Consider the following 17,364-nt stretch of genomic DNA (forward strand, 5'->3'; position numbering starts at 1 on the left):
ATGGATCACGTTCGCAACCCAAGGTATGACTGTAATCTGGAAACAAATTGGAGCAAGTTCAGAGAGCAAAAGAAGTTGGTCAGGGGTATGGAAACAAGCAACGTCAGGAGAGATTGCAGGAAATGGGTATGTTGAGCTTACAGAAGAGATGGCCGAGGGCGGTGCAAAAATCCCTGAACTCAAAGCGCCCTGGACATTTTGAAGTAGATTTTAAGTGCTCTGTTTTGAAGTAGAGACCTCCAGCTGTTCTGTTTCAAAGCTTTTCTAGTGATGGGGCTGCATTCTGGAGTGAATTCCATGTCCTAGATTTAAGATTTATGCGCCATGCGCCAGCCATAACCACTTTTGTATCCCCACGGGTTAGTGAGTCAGCCAGTCAATCACTTGAGCATCATTCTGTTTATATTGTATTTGTAGATCAATGAAGCAGAACTAAAAATAGCGGGGGAGAGAGATGTTTTATATATGTTATATATGTTGTGATCTTTTCTGTGAACCACCCTGGGACCTCTGGGTATAGGGCCGTATATAAACTCTATTATTTTTATTATTATTATTATTATTAATAATAATAATAATAATAATAATAATAATACAGTCATATTGTACTTGGGTTACAAAAGCTGCAAGTTGCGCATTTTCGGGTTGCAGACTGCACTGGTTCTGATGCCAGCAGTTGAACCTTCTCCTGAGCTCCAGGCCTCCATGTCAACCTGGCCGATTCCAACATTAATTGATTGGTGTGAAGTTGGAGGAGCTCTTCCCCACTTATAAAACTGCCTTCTCCTTTCAACTGCTTCCTCTTGAAATCCCTTTGCGCCTATCTGCACACATTAAGGTAGGAAGGCCCTTACGAGGCACAAACCACATTGTTTCCCATGGAAGCGGGCCACAGTTCTTAATTTCCAAGCATGCAATTTAAATATATATATTTCCATGAACACGGCGCAGTCAGCTGCAAGCACATGTTCCAGCCGTGATGCCAACTGGGCTGCTTTGACTCCCAAGGAAAAGAAGAGGTAAGTTTATGCAGTATTTGAGTCAGACCATTAGTCCATTGAGCGCAGCATTGTATACACTGAACGGCAGCAACTCTTGACATGGTATTTCTCTTAGGCTCATTATCAGGGAGGTCAGTGCCATGTAAGCAAGAGTGTGGCCTGACTACGGAACTGGCAAGGACCACTTTAGGCGGAACCTCATGCCAGAGTGCAAAACAGCTCCCAGTAAGGTGCAAGGAGGGTTCTGCACCTTGAGCAAAAAACCTTGAGTTGAGCAAGTGTTTTCAAGGACTGCTGTTGGATGAGAGATGGTGGGGTGCTGGGGTGACATAACGTACATTTCCTAGATAGGCTGTGTGCTAATGGACTCCTTTGGGCTCTGTCCTGTACAGTCATACCTCATGTTACATCCGTTTCATGTTACGTTCTTTCAGGTTACGTCCCGCGGCAACCCGGAAGTACCGGAAAGGGTTATGTCTGGGTTTCGCCGCTCACGCATGCGCAGACGCGCAGACGCACAAACTGACATCACGCGCATGCACAGAAGCGGCGAATCGCAACTTGCGCATGCGCAGACGCTGCTGCGGGTTGCGTTCCTTTCATGTTGTGAACAGGCCTCCGGAACGGATCCCGTTCGCAACCAGAGGTACCACTGTAATAGCTTTCCCACCTGCCTTGCCCCACCTTCCAGCCCTGGGAGCCTTTCCCAGACCATGACTTTGAGAACAGCAATAGCAGCGGGAAGAGAGGAGTTCAGGGATAGCTTTTAAAAATAATTTTGTAAGCTGTGTGTCCTTGTTGCTCAGTCTGACCCTTTTACATGGCGGTTCGAATCCCCATGACAGGGTGAGCTTCCATTCCCTTGTCCCAGCTCCTGCCGACCTAGCAGTTCAAAAGCACGTCAAAGTGCAAGTAGATAAATAGGTACCACTCTGGTGGGAAGGTAAACAGCGTTTCTGTGTGCTGCTCTGGTTCGCCAGAAGCGGCTTAGTCATGCTGTCCACATGACCCGGAAAAACTGTCTGTGGATAAACGTCGGCTCCCTCAGCCTGTAAAGCGAGATGAGCGCTGCAACCCCAGAATCGTTTGCGACTGGACTTAACTGTCAGGGGTCCTTTACCTTTACCTTTTTATGCATTGTGATCTGCTGCTATTTTATAGATTAATAAGCCTTTATTGTAATTGATAAGTGTAAACTGTTGGATTATTATTTGCTGATGTTTGATTTTACTGTTTAGTATTGGATCCTAATGGATTATTGAGTATTGCTTTATTTAATATGTGTTGTTTATTTTAAAGTTATTGTGACTTTTTATACAGGGTCTGATTGTTACTATTAATGTTTGATGTTCTATTATTATTTTAATGTGTGTTGGAAGCTGCCCAGAGTGGTTGGGGCAACCCAGCCAATTTATACCCCGCCCATCCGGCTGGGTTTCCCAACAGAACACTAAAAACAGAATCAAACATCAAACATTAAAAACTTCCCTAAACAGGGCTGCCTTCAGATGTATTCTAAAAGTCAGACAGCAGCAAGAATACTCATCGCAAAGTATTGGAAGACACAAGAGCTTCCCACACTGGAGGAATGGCAGATGAAACTGATGGACTATATGGAACTGGCGGAAATGACTGGCAGAATCCGCGACCAGGGAGAAGAGTCGGTGGAGGAAGATTGGAAGAAATTCAAAGACTATCTGCAGAAACATTGCAAAATTAAGGAATGTTAGAGTGATGTTTGATTGAAAATAAGTGGCTTCCAGCTGTACAGGATTTAAAGTTATATATAGATTAAGATTAAGGATTAGGATTAAAAAAGTTTAAGGAAATGGAAACTTGGTTTTTAAGAGGTAAAATTTTAATGTTATATTATATTAAGATTAAAGATTGGGATTAAAAAAGAGGGAAAGAAATTGCTGAACAAACAATTTGAACTGGAATACAAAAGAGGGAGGTATGAGGAGGTCCAGAAAATAAGTAAATTTAAAAATGGAGATGAAAAGGTGGTATTGTTTTTAACTGCTTTCTTTTTTGTCTTTTGTGTTTTTTGTTTTTTTTTGGATTATGTATTGTGTATTTTTGAATTGTGTATTTCTTTTTTATGTTTTTATGTTTAATTTTTTATTGATGTGTTCTTTTTATTGGAAACCTTAATAAATATCATTTAAAAAAAACACAGATGTATTCTAAAAGTCAGATACAGTGGTACCTCGGTTTACAAACTTAATCCGTTCCGGAAGTCTGTTCTTAAACCGATACTGTTCTTAAACCGAGGTGCGCTTTTCCTAATGAGGCCTCCCATCGCTGGTGCCATTCCACCGTTCGGATTCCATTCTTAGACTAAGGTAAAGTTCTCAAACTAAGACACTACTTCCGGTTTTGCGGAGTTGGTAAACCAAATTGTTCTTAAACCGGACTGTTCTTAAACCGAGGTACCACTGTAGTTGTTTATCTCCTTGACATCTGGTGGGAGGGTGTTCCACAGCGCGGGTGCCACCACCAAGAAGGCCCTCTGCCTGGTTCCCTGTAGCTTTGCTTCTCACAGTGAGGGAACCACCAGAAGGCCCTCAGAGCTGGACCTCAGTGTCCGGGCTGAGCAATGGGGGTGGAGACGCTCCTTCAGGTATACTGAGCCGAGGCCGTTTAGGGCTTTAAAGGTCAGCACCAACACTTTGAATTGTGCTCAGAAACGTACTGGGAGCCAATGCAGATCTCTCAGGACTGGTGTTATATGGTCCCGTCGGCCACTCCCAGTCACCATTAATTAATGCATCCCTGAATAAAGGCTGGCTGATTGGGAATTTGGTATGTGTCTCCATACTGAACCCCCAAGGGATTATTTTTTTCCTCACACATGCCCCAAGGGTTCAGACTGGGGGATCTCCTAACTCTGAAGGTGCCACAGGTTGATCCTGGGACCTCCAGAAGGCAAATTGTGTGCTCTTCCACTGAGCTGCAGTTCTTTCTGAAAATGGTATCCGTCATGGGGGACCCTTTGCTAGCTAGCTGCTTAGGAAGATGGCGTTTGTCAGCAAGGAGATCCCTGGGACGAGTGTTACAGATAATAAAGTTGGTTGGGGATTAAGCAAAAGCAAGCTGTAGGAAGCGAAGGCACTGCAAGAAAACACTTTCAAGAAGGCAGTGGAGCGAAGGGGGAAGAAGGAGGGAGGCAGAAGGAAGACCTAAGGGAAAAGCAAGGGCTCTGCTGGGAATCCAAGAATACGGACATTCCCACAAGTCGTTGCATGAACTCAGAACTCCCGATGTGTCATCACATCTGCTGTGGAAAACTAAAATTAAAACTGTGAAGCAATGAACGAAGCAGCTGGAAACGTCGATTCTGCTCTGCTCCAGGGGCAACAGCTGTATTCCGTGAGCGAGTAACTCAACACTCTTCACGGTCAGTATATGCAGAAATAACTGCGCATTAATGCGCCGGGCTCCCCTTTCCTCCCCACTGGCTCTCACACACCCATCCACACACACCCCATCGCAAGTTAGCTAGCAATCATTTTGCAATTCACATTATGCAATATTTGCCTTTGGGGGGAAATAGCATACTTTAAAGATGAGGGTCAACCCGGCAAGCTACAAAACGATGTCATTTTCGGTGGAGGGACTCCAAATAATAATAATAATGCAATATATTCCCTCTTGGTCCACCGCTTTGTTACACTTAGCTTTTCAAGGCTGGGGTCGTCAGCTTTGAATCCTTCTGCTGTGAGATGGATCAGCTGCAGAGAACGGGATACCTGTCTCTTTAAATGCTGTGAAGACAAGAGAGTTTCAGCAGTTTCCCCCACCTCCATTAAGCTTTTGCCAGGGATAACAGAACACCCAGCCATGTCTCCCGCCACTGAGCTCTGGCCCTTCTTCAAAGGTGAGGCTAGCATTAGATGTGCTCAGGTCTTGCTTGCATACATCCTGTAGACATCCGTATGGTCTTCTTTGACGATCACTCATAGCCGAATAAGATTGTCTTCCATGAACATGGTCTTAACAGTGAGTCCATAAGTGACTGCAGAGACCAGTTCTGGATCCACACAACCTTGCACAGTGGGGACGTAGGTTTCCAGGTGGGAGTTGATCACGGTGAGGGTTTGCCAAGCGTGCCTTCTTCTGAGCACGTTTCTCCCTTTCATCCTGAGTTCAAGTGTCTTCAAAGTCCATGACACCTTTGGTAAAGGCTGTTCTCCAACTGGAGCGCTCGCAGGCCAGTGTTTCCCAATTGTTGGTGTTTATACTACATTTTAAAAATTTTGCCTTGAGAGAGTCTTTGAACCTCTCTTGTTAACCACCAGCATTACGCTTTCCATTTTTAAGTTCAGAGTAGAGCAGTTGCTTTGGAAGACGATCATCAGGCATCCGCACAACATGACTAGCCCAATGAAGTTGATGTTGAAGAATCATTGCTTCAACACTGGTGATCTTTGCTTCTTCCAGTATGCTGGCATTAGTTTGCCTGTCTTCCTAAGTGATGTGTAAAACATTTCAGAGACATCGTTGATGGAATCTTTTGAGGAGTTGCAGATGGCATTTGTGAAAAGTGGACCACTTATAAATGCTATCTGTATGGTAGACAGCAATGAGAACAGGATGGTGGACTGGATTGGGCCTTTGGTCTGATCCAGGAGTGTTCTCCTTACATTCTGACATAAGCATTTGGGACTCTTTAGTTTAGATAAACTATAAGGGGCAATATATTACAGGGGAAAGTGTAATTGCCTGAATCGTTATTTTTTTCTTTTTTGCAGGATGTTGAAATGGAAAATCATGCGTGGTAGAAACGGGGGAAAGTATGCAAAAAGGTTTGTCTCTGAATGCACCCCTGGTCTTGCAGAAGAGGCAACAGATCAAGGCAGCCTGGGTGGCAACTTACTCTGACAAAGGTTAGAAGTGAACAAAGCCCTTTTCAGTCAGTGCTTCCAGTCCATCACTCCTGGACTTAAAGACACGTCTCCTATGTCTCATGGCTTCCCAGCTGATGTGCTCCCTGCTCTGCTGGGCCGGCAAGGTGCTGTGGGAGGCGATCAACTCCTTGGGCCGAGGAGAAGGTGTCTGTGAGGGTCCTGCTCCCCTTCTACAGGCCTCGAGAATTGTTTCAGTGGGTTCCTGCTAGCCAGTCTCAGATCACCAGCATTGGAGCCAGGAACCGTGACCCACTTCTTACTTGGTAGTCCTGTAGCCTCCAACTCCATCTCCTCTTACTTGTCATGGGCAAAGCTGTGAACGTCAGTTTCTCTCAATTTCTCTTTAAAAAAACAAAAACAAAAAACCTTCAGTACAGTTCTCCACATTTCCACTTCAGAATTACTAGGTCCTCATGAAAATTAATCAACATTTCAATGCAAATCCATCCCACTCTAGACATTTTTGCAGTATCGCCTAACACACCCCTTTTGGCAAAGCCGTTTCCCCGAACATAATGCAGTTTTTGTATGACTTTTGCTCATTTATATGCACGTTTTACCCTCGGCATATGGGTTTTTGTACAGATTACGGCACTGTAGCATTCAGAGAAGTGTGAACATTGAAGGGTGGCTGTGTTTCGGTTTGCTTATTATTGAGAAAGCAGCGAATTAGGTGGATTTGTCATGCGATGCAGGCAGAATCGAATTTCTGCGCCATCCTTCCTGCTGTCTCCTGGACTCTGGGGTCCTGACGGATTGGGGATTAACCTTCCTTTGAGAGACCCCGGTTGTGTTGTGACAAAAGCCTTCTCTGGCCTACAGCGGAAGGATTCTGGCTTGTTTGAAGAATGTTCCTCAGATCACGCGTAGGCAGATTACCCAAGAACAGGCACGTCGATCCTGGTGACACAGAGATTCTTGATGACTAAGGAGCATTGTTTGCCAGTGGATGGAGTTTTAAGAGAGATTTTTTTCCCTCTCTCTCTCCCATTCCCTTGTAAAAATGATGACGGGGGCCTTGAGAAAATAAGTCATCAGAATGTTTCACCACAGTGCAATGTTTTCCCCACAATTTTGGAGATGGAGGAACCGAGTTCAGGAGTCAGGATGGAACAGCGCACTGCAGATACAGTTTGGGAGGGATAGTTTGAAGTAGAGAAACTTCACAAAGAGGAAGAACTCCAGTTGAAATGCAAGATGCAAGGGGGCACAGGGGGCACTGTTATACAGTGGTTCCGCTCCTTCCTCCTGGGCCGTGTTCAGAAAGTGGTGTTGGGGGATGAGTGTTCAGACCCCTGGGCCCTCACTTGTGGGGTGCCTCAGGGTTCCGTCCTCTCCCCCATGCTTTTCAACATCTACATGAAGCCGCTGGGAGAGATTATCAGGGGGTTTGGGCTGCGTGTTCATCAGTATGTCGATGATACCCAGCTCTCTAACTCTTTTTCAAATCAGGACCAGTGAAGGCGGTGAAGGTCCGCAGCCTGGAAGTCATTCTGGACTCACAGCTGTCCATGGAGGCGCAGGTCAATTCTGTGTCTAGGGCAGCAGTCTACCAGCTCCATCTGATACGCAGGCTGAGACCCTACCTGCCCGTGGACTGTCTCGCCAGAGTGGTGCATGCTCTAGTTATCTCCCGCTTGGACTACTGCAATGCGCTCTATGTGGGGCCACCTTTGAAAGTCACCCGGAAACTACAACTAATCCAGAATGCGGCAGCTAGACTGGTGACTGGGAGCGGCCGCCGAGACCACATAAGACCGGTCTTGAAAGACCTACATTGTCTCCCAGTATGTTTCCGAGCCCAATTCAATGTGTTGCTGCTGACCCTCAAAGCCCAGTATACCTGAAGGAGCGTCTCCACCCCCATTGTTCAACCCGGACACTGAGGTCCAGTGCTGAGGGCCTTCTGGTGGTTCCCTCACTGTGAGATATGAAGTTACAGGGAACCAGGCAGAGGGTCTTCTCGGTAGTGGCACCCGCCCTGTGGAACGCCCTCCCATCAGATGTCAAGGCAATAAACCACTATCTGACTTTTAGAAGACATCTGAAAACAACCCTGTTTAGGGAAGTTTTTAATATTTGATTTTCTTTTTAATATTATGTTGGGAGCCACCCAGAGTGGCTAGGGAGGCCCGGCCAGAAAGGCAGAGTATTATTATTATTATTAGTAGTAGTAGTAGTAGTAGTAGTATTTTACATGCATTCAGATAATGACCAAAGCATTCATAGAATCATGGAACTGTAGCATTGGAAGGGACCATGTGGGTTATCTACTCCAACCCCCTGCAGCCCAGGAATCTTTTGCCCAACGTGGTGCTCGAACCCACAACCCTGAAATTAAGAGTCTCATGCACTGCTGACTGATGAAGGTTTTTAGGATGCACACCGTCCTCCACCATGTTTCAACAGGGATGCAGAAGGTGTACTTGCATAAATGTCCCATATACCGCCTTTGCCAACATGACATCCTCCAGATGTTTGGAACTACAATTCCCATCAGCTCCTAAACCAGCGCAGATCTTATCACCGCTAAGAGATCAGCTGCACATCAGGGGTGGAGCCTAGACTGGAAAAGGATCACCTGAATTGAAAAGTCTAAAAGTGTTCAAGATTGGGGAACAGCTCAACTGCAAATGGTTTAATTGCCATGTGGCTACCCCCAACCCCCCAAGAAAGAATCCTGGGAACTGTAGTTTTGGGGTGCGCGCGATACTTTAATCCAAGCTTGCTATGAGAGCTGCAGTTCCCCTGCAAAAGGAAGGCTTTGGTGCAGCTGTGCCCTTTGAAAAACAATATTCAGGTCGTGCTTTAAAGTGTGGGAGGAGGGAAAGAGACTGCTATTGGGGGTGCAGGTCTCACCCACTGGGGGGCTGGTGCTATAGCACAACCCGGTCACTTTTGACTTTAAGACTTGATGTAGGACTGATGGGGGGGGGGAGGAATTTCAGATTCCAGCAGAAGAGGAAAGCACAGAGATTTCTTTGTGGGTGGGTGGACAGATTAGCAGCAAAGCTCAAAGGCTCAAGCCTGGATATAGCCAAGATTAAACTGCAGAAGAAAGCAGCGTATTTTAAGAACGTTCGTTGAGGCTATTTTCTTTCTGCCTGGATAGCAATAAGAATAGCAACATTGTTAGCACAGTTCAAACATTCACGCGCGCACACACAATTTTATTAATGGGACTTGTGTCTTTGGCATCCATCCCTTTTAGGCCCATTTCACTATTTATAACAGGGGTGTGGAACGGGCGAGGGAGGGGGGTGGTCCTCTAGATAAAGTTGGACTCCATTTCCCAACAGCCCCAGCCAGCTTGGCAAGAGCAGAGGATGATGGGAGTTGGAGTCTAGCAACACATGGATGCCTTCTCCAGGCTCCCTGCACCTGGTTTATAACAAGTGGGAGCTGCAAAAGAAATGTGCCCGTATATCCTCACTCTCTAACAAGAGTGCTCCATCTAGCCAGCCATTCCTTCCACTCTGAATGCCATAGGCTGCTTGGGGCTCAAGAAAGTCAATTCCTCACCCTACATTCCAAAAATCCCTAATTGACTCTCAACATTTCTGACCCCCTTCACTTCTCTTGAGTTTTATTTTTTAAAAAAAGTTTTATTTATTTATTAACGTTCTTATGTTACATCGGTAAACATTATCATATTACATTACAAGGCTTATTATAGTATAATTTTCAGCATGTATACAAAGTTTATATACAAAGTTTATATACCTAAAGGGGGGAAAAAACAAGAACAAAAAACTATTCCAAAATCATATACTTCCTGTCTGTCCCATTGTATATTCCTTTTTTACAAATTAATGTACAGTGGACGCTCGGGTTGCGAACGTGATCCGTGCAGCATGCACGTTCGCAACCTGCAGCGGCGCGTCTGCACACACGCAGATTGCAATTTAGTGCTTCTGCGCATGCGCGACCGCCAAAACCCGGAAGTAACCCGTTCAAGGTTTCGGCGGGTGCGTAACCCAAAAAAATGCAACCTGAAGTGGCTGTAACCCGAGGTATGACTGTACTCTTATTATTGTATATTTCTTTACATTTTATCTAATACATTCCTATATCAATATGTACCCCTTGGTCTGTTGTCTTTGTCCATGGAGTGGATGTAGTGATGTATGGAAGTGAGAGCTGGACCATAAAGAAGGCTGATCGCTGAAGAATTGATGCTTTTGAATTCTGGTGCTGGAGGAGACTCTTGAGAGTCCCATGGACTGCAAGAAGATCAGACCTCTCCATTCTGAAGGAAATCAGCCCTGAGTGCTCACTGGAAGGACAGATCCTGAAGCTGAGGCTCCAATACTTTGGCCACCTCATGAGAAGAGAGGACTCCCTGGAAAAGACCCTGATCTTGGGAAAGATGGAGGGCACAAGGAGAAGGGGACGACAGAGGATGAGATGGTTGGATGGTGTTCTCGAAGCTACCAGCATGAGTTTGACTAAACTGCGGGAGGCAGTGGAAGACAGGAGTGCCTGGCGTCCTCTGGTCCATGGGGTCACGAAGAGTCGGACACGTCTAAACGACTAAACAACTAAACAACAACAATAATTCTATAGGCAGGGAAACAAAACACAACCGTCAATAATACCTGGGATAGCTCAGCTGGTAGAGCAGGAGACTCATAATCTCAGGGTTGTGGGTTCAAGCCCCATGTCAGGCAAAAGATTCCTGCATTGCAGGGGGTTGGACTAGATGCCCTCATGGTCCCTTCCAGCTCTCCGATTCTATGATCCCTCCATCTTTCCCAACATCAGGGTCTTTTCCAGGGAGACTTCTCTTCTCATGAGGAGCCTCAGCTTCAGGATCTGTCCTTCCAGTGAGCACTCAGGGCTGATTTCCTTCAGAATGAAATTATTATTATTATTATTATTATCATCATCATCATCATCATCATTATTTTCTCCCCATTTATCCTCACCACAACCCTATGAGGTAGGTTAGGGCCGAGAGAGAGTGACAGGCCTAAAGTTATCCAATGGGCTTCATAGATGACTGGGGATTCGAACCCCAATTTCCCACTGCTTCAGCCACTCCACCATGGTTTCAAGATGGTCAGCAACAAGCAAATGCCAGCTTCTTCAGAGGCTGGTGAGGGCACCATGGCAGCTTCTGCCAGCCTCTGCGCCTGCAGCCTAACACAGCAGAGCACATTCGGCCAATAATAATGCCTGTTAGGGAGAAGGAGAAAACTCAGTTGGGTCCTATCTAGCCAGCAGATTCTGGTTGGCCAGCCGATACTTGCACTCCTGCGTCTAAACAGAAGCAGTCTATCTGATTTGAAATGCCAGAAGTGGTGCCCTTAAAGGACCATGACCTTTCTTAACTTGTCCCAGATGCTATCAGTTGTGCCTCGCATGGAGGGGTCAGCGCAAGGCTAACTCCTTTGGCATCATCTGTATGTAGATCTCTATCCCAGATGATCCTTTTATATTTGCCTGCCGCTGCTGGCGACTCCTTGCGAGGGGGCACAGAGCCGAAAGCCCCCTGCCCCCCCCCCCGAGTTACAGAACTGCCTTTTTACGATGTCACCTCTGGAGTCGTGGCAGCGTTCAGGCCAGTCTCCCCAGAGCAGGAGGCCTCCGAACTTCATCCTGCGCTGAGACCTCTAGCGCTTTTCTTCCTCCACATCCTGGCAGAGTTCCTGCAAAGTACAAACACACAGAGCTCCTATTGTTCGCAGCCCTTCACGAGCCCCACTCATCCTAATATGGAATTCGGCAGGAAACCCATGATTTCCTGACATACAGCAAGCTGGGGAAAATAAAGGGGTTGCGTGAAAATGAAAACCGTCCATTAAACCCCTCCAGCTTCCCTTCTCCGCTTGGGAATGCGATGGCCAGTGGGGTGGGCTTAGCACAAATCCCAGATTTTTCAGGCCGGAGCAGCGAAGAGAAGGAGGCACTCTCTTCCTCAGACGGCGTCTATTTTTAACCAAAGTCTTTCTGCATCCAAGATGAAGGTTTCCTGACTCGGGCTCCCAACACGCTCGTGCCCCTATTATTGTCTTATTTATTTTTTCCCCACGTGGTTTTCTTCTCGGCTTGAGAAAGTTCGGGCTGGGACAAGCTTGGGGATTCGGCGTTATGATTTCGTGAAGGCCCAGTACTTCGAAAAGAAAACAAAAGGGGGGGAAAGGACTACAGAAACTAACTCAGGAAAGAAGGCTTTTTGGGAGCAGGGACCTTGCTGCTTCCATGTATGCCTGAGATTCTGGGGGAAGCGGGCAGGTAGATAAAAACAAACAGCCAGAATGAGCAGCAAAGAGGGAGAACACCTTGACGGCAGCGTGAAGAAGATGCTTAAATGTGTGGTGGTAGGGGATGGAGCCGTGGGCAAGACCTGTCTGCTGATGAGCTATGCCAACGATGCTTTTCCGGAAGAATACGTTCCTACAGTGTTTGACCACTATGCAGGTAAGAGCAAACTTGTTTCTCCTGCCCTGAGCAGAGACTTATATCACGGTGGGGGTTTTTTCCCCTGGGGGTACTCAAGGGTACACAGTACCGGCACCTTTCTCTCCCCCCCCCCCAATGTTAAAAATGTGGCCCTTACTGTAACAACTTCATGTTGAGTACCGGCACTTTTATGATTTCCTAAAAAGAAAAGCACTGCTTCTACATTACATGGGATGAGAAGGTAAAGTTGGGTGGCAGAATTCAGGACAGTACCGATTCAGATTTTGGGTGGCTTCAGATTTTGGGGGGGGGGGGCGTTCCTTCGTTTTGTATCCTTCCTTTTGCAAAGATGTTCTGCGTACGAAGCGGCAAAGGAGCAGATCACGGCTACTTCGTCTGCTCTCCTTCTGTGTCCTCATTTCGCTACCTGCACAGAGATTGGGGTTTTTTGTCGGGGGGGGGGGGGAGGAGAGGACTCCACACCTGAAGTAGAACAGTTCAGAGTCTATCACCTCTATTCATTGTCTCATTCTGTTGATTGGCTCAAATACAAATTCCACTTTCCTTTTGTTCTAATGGCATGTTGTGGTTATTGCAAATGTGCTCATTCTCCAGTCCCATAATTCCCACCCCATAATTCACCTCTGGAGTTTCCATCTCTTGCAAAAAATATAAATAAATGGGGGTCTCTGTATTGGATGAGAACACCCCAGCAGAGTTGCGGTGCTGAAAGTGTGAGGTCACAGGGCCAAGCTGTGGAGGATGGTTGCCAGGGAGATAGAAGCTCCTCCTCTGCCTAGCCTGATGAGTGTTCTTATTGGGCTACAGGCCCGCGCATCTGTTTACTGGATCAGGGGCAGAGTAAGACAATAAGACTTTTGTATGAACACCAAGCTGTCGTCTGAATTAGGATGCACACTAGATGTTTCTTCAAGACAGAAACCCCTGATGTGCTAGATTTCTACATGCAGGGTTTGTTTATTTAATTATTGCTAAGGAGGAGAATTTATCCACCTGAGTTTCCACTTGCAGTGAGACAGCCCAGACACAGGTGTGTCGTCTCACTGAGAACTAGGCCTGTGAAGGAACGGGGGATAAATGCAGTTCAGTTAGCATTTAAAGACGGAATTACCTAATTCACACAAAATTAACAAGATGCAAACCATAGACACTGGCATTCTTCAAAATTGGCACTTCCCCAAATTTTGCAGTACAAGCTCTCCAGCCAAAAAACTGGAGAAAGTGTACATAAAAATGCACAGTTTTTGTTTTTGTTGTTTTGTTTTGAGGGAGGTGGAATTTTTAAAATAATTCAAATTTTTTGAAGATGAAATCTGTGGAGGGAGAAATGTGAGAGCAGGGATGGGGAACCTGCGACCCTCCAGAGGTCACCAGACTACAACTCCCATCATCCGTGAGCGCTGGCAATCTTGGCTAGGAGTGATTGGAGAGGAAGTCCAACGAGCTCTGAGGGGCCACAGTTTCCCCCACCCATGGTGAGGGCCACCTTGGGGAAAGGGTGGAATAAAAATGTAAATAAATAAGTGCTGAGATCTGAAACGGCCTCCTCGACAGACAATCGGGCGTGTGAGTCCTGCTCACCTTTCTTTAAAAGGAATAAAATAATTTAGAGGGGAAAATCAACATCGCACTATGGCAACCATCAAATCAGTGCAGTCATACCTCGGGTTGCGAACGCGGCGGGTTGCGCGTTTTCGGGTTACAGACTGCGCCAAACCCGGAAGTGCAGGAACGGGTTACTTCTGGGTACTGGCGCTCGCGCATGCGCAAACCCACTAAATCACGCTTTGCGCATGCACAGAAGCGCCGAATCATGTCGCACGGATCACGTTCACAACCCAAGGTATGACTGTACCAGTTTTTCATTTTGCTGGATGGAACAAGCCCCATGTGCTGTTTGGGGGGTTCTGGGCCAATTTTGGAGACTCAGGGACGTGCTGTGGGTGAAGAGGGGGAGAAAGCCCCATTGCACTAGGAGGAGTTAGCGGGATCCCACCCTGGATTTGGAAAATTATATAGAGCAGGGTGGAGCAGTGGTGAGAGTGTTGGACCAGGACTTGAGTTCAAATCCTGACTCAGTCATGAAGCTCACCTCAGTCCCATCATTGCCTCCCAGTCTAGCCTACCTCACAGGGATGTTGTTAGGATTAACTGAGGAGGGAGAGAACCACTCACATGCCACCTCGAGCTCCTTGGAGGAAAAGTGTAATAACAACAGAGACAATCCTCTATCTCCGCAAGCAGATATCACTTTCTTCCACAAGAGAGCAAATCGATTGAGTTTGAAATTCAGAGACCACCAACCTACCCCATAGGTCAGAAACAGCTCTAGGCTGGGTGGGTGGTGGTTGCTTTTTGTTGTTCCTGAATCAATTTCCATTTGTACACTTTGAGCATTTGAAGATCTAAAACGCACTTGCGTTCTCTGTCAAATTCATCCTTTCCCTCTCCCTTGCGGAGAATCAGTCATACATCACAACCGTCAGATCTTGCCTCCAAACAGAATTTTAGGGGGCAGCTGGAGATCCTTCTTGGCCCAGTTTGAATAGGCTTGTATTATTATTATTATTATTATTATTATTATATCTATCCTCTATCTATCTGCCATTATTATTATTATTATTATTATTATTATTATTATTATTATATCTATCCTCTATCTGCCATTATTATTATTATTATTATTATTATTATTATTATATCTATCCTCTATCTATCTGCCATTATTATTATTATTAATAATAATAATAATGGCTCAGAGTTAAGAGTCCAGAGTGTCCCAGAGTTTTACATTTTGAAGGAACTGATGTTTCTGAGTTTGGCTAACATGTGGAAGCAATACAGAGGAGTTACTAAGAGTGCTAGGCTAGGACCGGGGAGAGCTGAGTTCGAATCATGGTGGCCATTTATGTGTCATTTTGGTGAATGTTGCATTCAAATGGTGCAAGCCACCTTGAATCCTGAACTTGCCAGAAAGGCAGGATATAAATACTACTAATACTAATACTAATACTAATACTAATACTAATACTAACACTAATACTAATAATACTTGCTGGTTTCCAGACCCGTCATCATCTTGGTTGCTCTCTTCTGCCCAGTTTTTCATTTGCCAATATCCTTCTAAAACTGTGCTGCCCAGAATTGGAAATGAATTGGACGGGAGGTGGGGGGGGGGGGGAAGGCTGCAGTGCCAACTGACATAAGGCAACACTCTCCAATGCTCCATTTTGTGCAAAGTTTGGGTCCCCTCCACTCTCTTGTGTCTGTCTATGAATGGGGAAACTTGTCTTCCATGTGACTGCCCCTCATATCTAATTTGGCCCTAAGATTGCAGGGGACCATTAAGCTGGAAGGCAGTCATGATGGCGAGGGCAGAGTGGAAGGGGACAAGTTGTGGGATAAAGTGAGGCAAGCCTTAATGCAATAATAATAATAATAATAATAATAATAATAATTTATTATTTATACCCCGCCCATCTGGCTGGGTTTCCCCAGCCACTCTGGGCGGCTTCCAAAAGAATATTAAAATACTATGATACATCAAACATTAAAAGCTTCCCTAAACAGGGCTGCCTTCAGATGTCTTCTAAAAGTCTGGTAGTTGTTGTTCTCTTTGACATCTGGTGGGAGGGCGTTCCACAGGGAGGGCGCCACTACCGAGAAGGCCCTCTGCCTGGTTCCCTGTAACTTGGCTTCTCGCAGTGAGGGAACCACCAGAAGGCCCTCGGTGCTGGACCTCAGTGTCCGGGTAGAACGATGGAGGTGGAGACGCTCCTTCAGGTATACTGGACCGAGGCCGTTTAGGGCTTTAAAGGTCAGCACCAACACTTTGAATTGTGCTCGGAAACGTACTGGGAGCCAATGTAGGTCTTTCAAGACCGGTGTTATATGGTCTCGGCGGCTGTTCCCAGTCACCAGTCTGGCTGCTGCATTCTGGATTAGTTGTAGTTTCCGGGTCACCTTCAAAGGTAGCCCCACGTAGAACGCATTGCAGTAGTCCAAGCCATTAATGCAATGCAGAGTTCAAGCCCTCTATATTACAGTGGTACCTCGGGTTACATACGCTTCAGGTTACAGACTCCACTAACCCAGAAATAGTACCTTGGGTTAAGAACTTTGCTTCAGGATGAGAACAGAAATCGTGCTCCGGCGGCGCGGCGGCAGCAGGAAGACCCATTAGCTAAAGTGATGCTTCAGGTTAAGAACAGTTTCAGGTTAAGAACAGACCTCCAGAACGAATTAAGTTCTTAACCCGAGGTACCACTGTACTAGACTGGGGGTGGATAAACCTCTCGTTTGCTGGCCAGATCTGGGCAAATAACCTAGATGTCATTAGCCTGTTAGCACGGACTGAAAATGCTAAACATACGTGGTTTGTTTCCATAGTACCTGCTTACATAGACATTCCCTTAATCTCTCTTGTTTGAAATGCTATATTTGAATTATGGGTGTTTACATTTTAACATTTCAACGGGAACAATTTTATTGAGTGTTTTCATTATGGCTGTTTATACCTTAATCTTCGTGTAACAGGGTTTTATATTTTGTAAACCACTTAGAGCCTGTTTTGGCATTGAGTGGAAGATTAATCAATTCATTACTTAATTAAGAATTAATTAATTAAGAGAGAGAGAGCGCTTTGTGGTTGCAAAAGCAGAAAGCCGTGACTTTGGTACGAAGTGACTTGAAGCTGTTTTTCCCCCACATGTATGGAGCAGGGAGGAACAGCTGCAATATTGCGCCTGTATAAATCGCATTGAAATCAATAAAGGCATTCTCACATGGCTATTTCAGAGCCATGAAAAGTCTTGGCTGTTTTGGTTCCCAGCTGTGAGCCAGTGCTGAGCATCTGCCAGCATGAGTCAGCGTTTGGCACGCAGTGGCAAAGTCCAGGCCAATTTGCATAGCATTCTGACATGTAGCCTTTACACACTGTAGTCTATGGGAATAAGTGCTCCTCCCGTGTCATGTGTAAAATGCGGCGCGGAACATGCGGAGGGCCTCTTTATCCATCTGCTGGATTA

At 45.9% G+C, this 17,364-nt stretch overlaps 1 protein-coding gene across 1 annotated transcript in view; it reads left to right on the top strand.

Annotated features, from left to right (window-relative positions):
• The first annotated feature begins 11,465 nt into the window (after positions 1 to 11,465).
• Positions 11,466 to 17,364, top strand: part of RHOJ (ras homolog family member J) — a 61,756-nt gene continuing 55,857 nt past the window's right edge. The window contains exon 1 of the mRNA XM_080993004.1: positions 11,466 to 12,334. Within this exon, the coding sequence (XP_080849130.1) occupies positions 12,172 to 12,334 (163 nt within the window). The 5' untranslated portion in view covers positions 11,466 to 12,171. The remainder of the gene's footprint in view (positions 12,335 to 17,364) is intronic.

This window comes from Podarcis pityusensis (genome assembly GCF_964106645.2).
Source record: "Podarcis pityusensis genome assembly, chromosome: 1".
Classification (NCBI taxonomy): Eukaryota; Metazoa; Chordata; class Lepidosauria; order Squamata; family Lacertidae; genus Podarcis; species Podarcis pityusensis.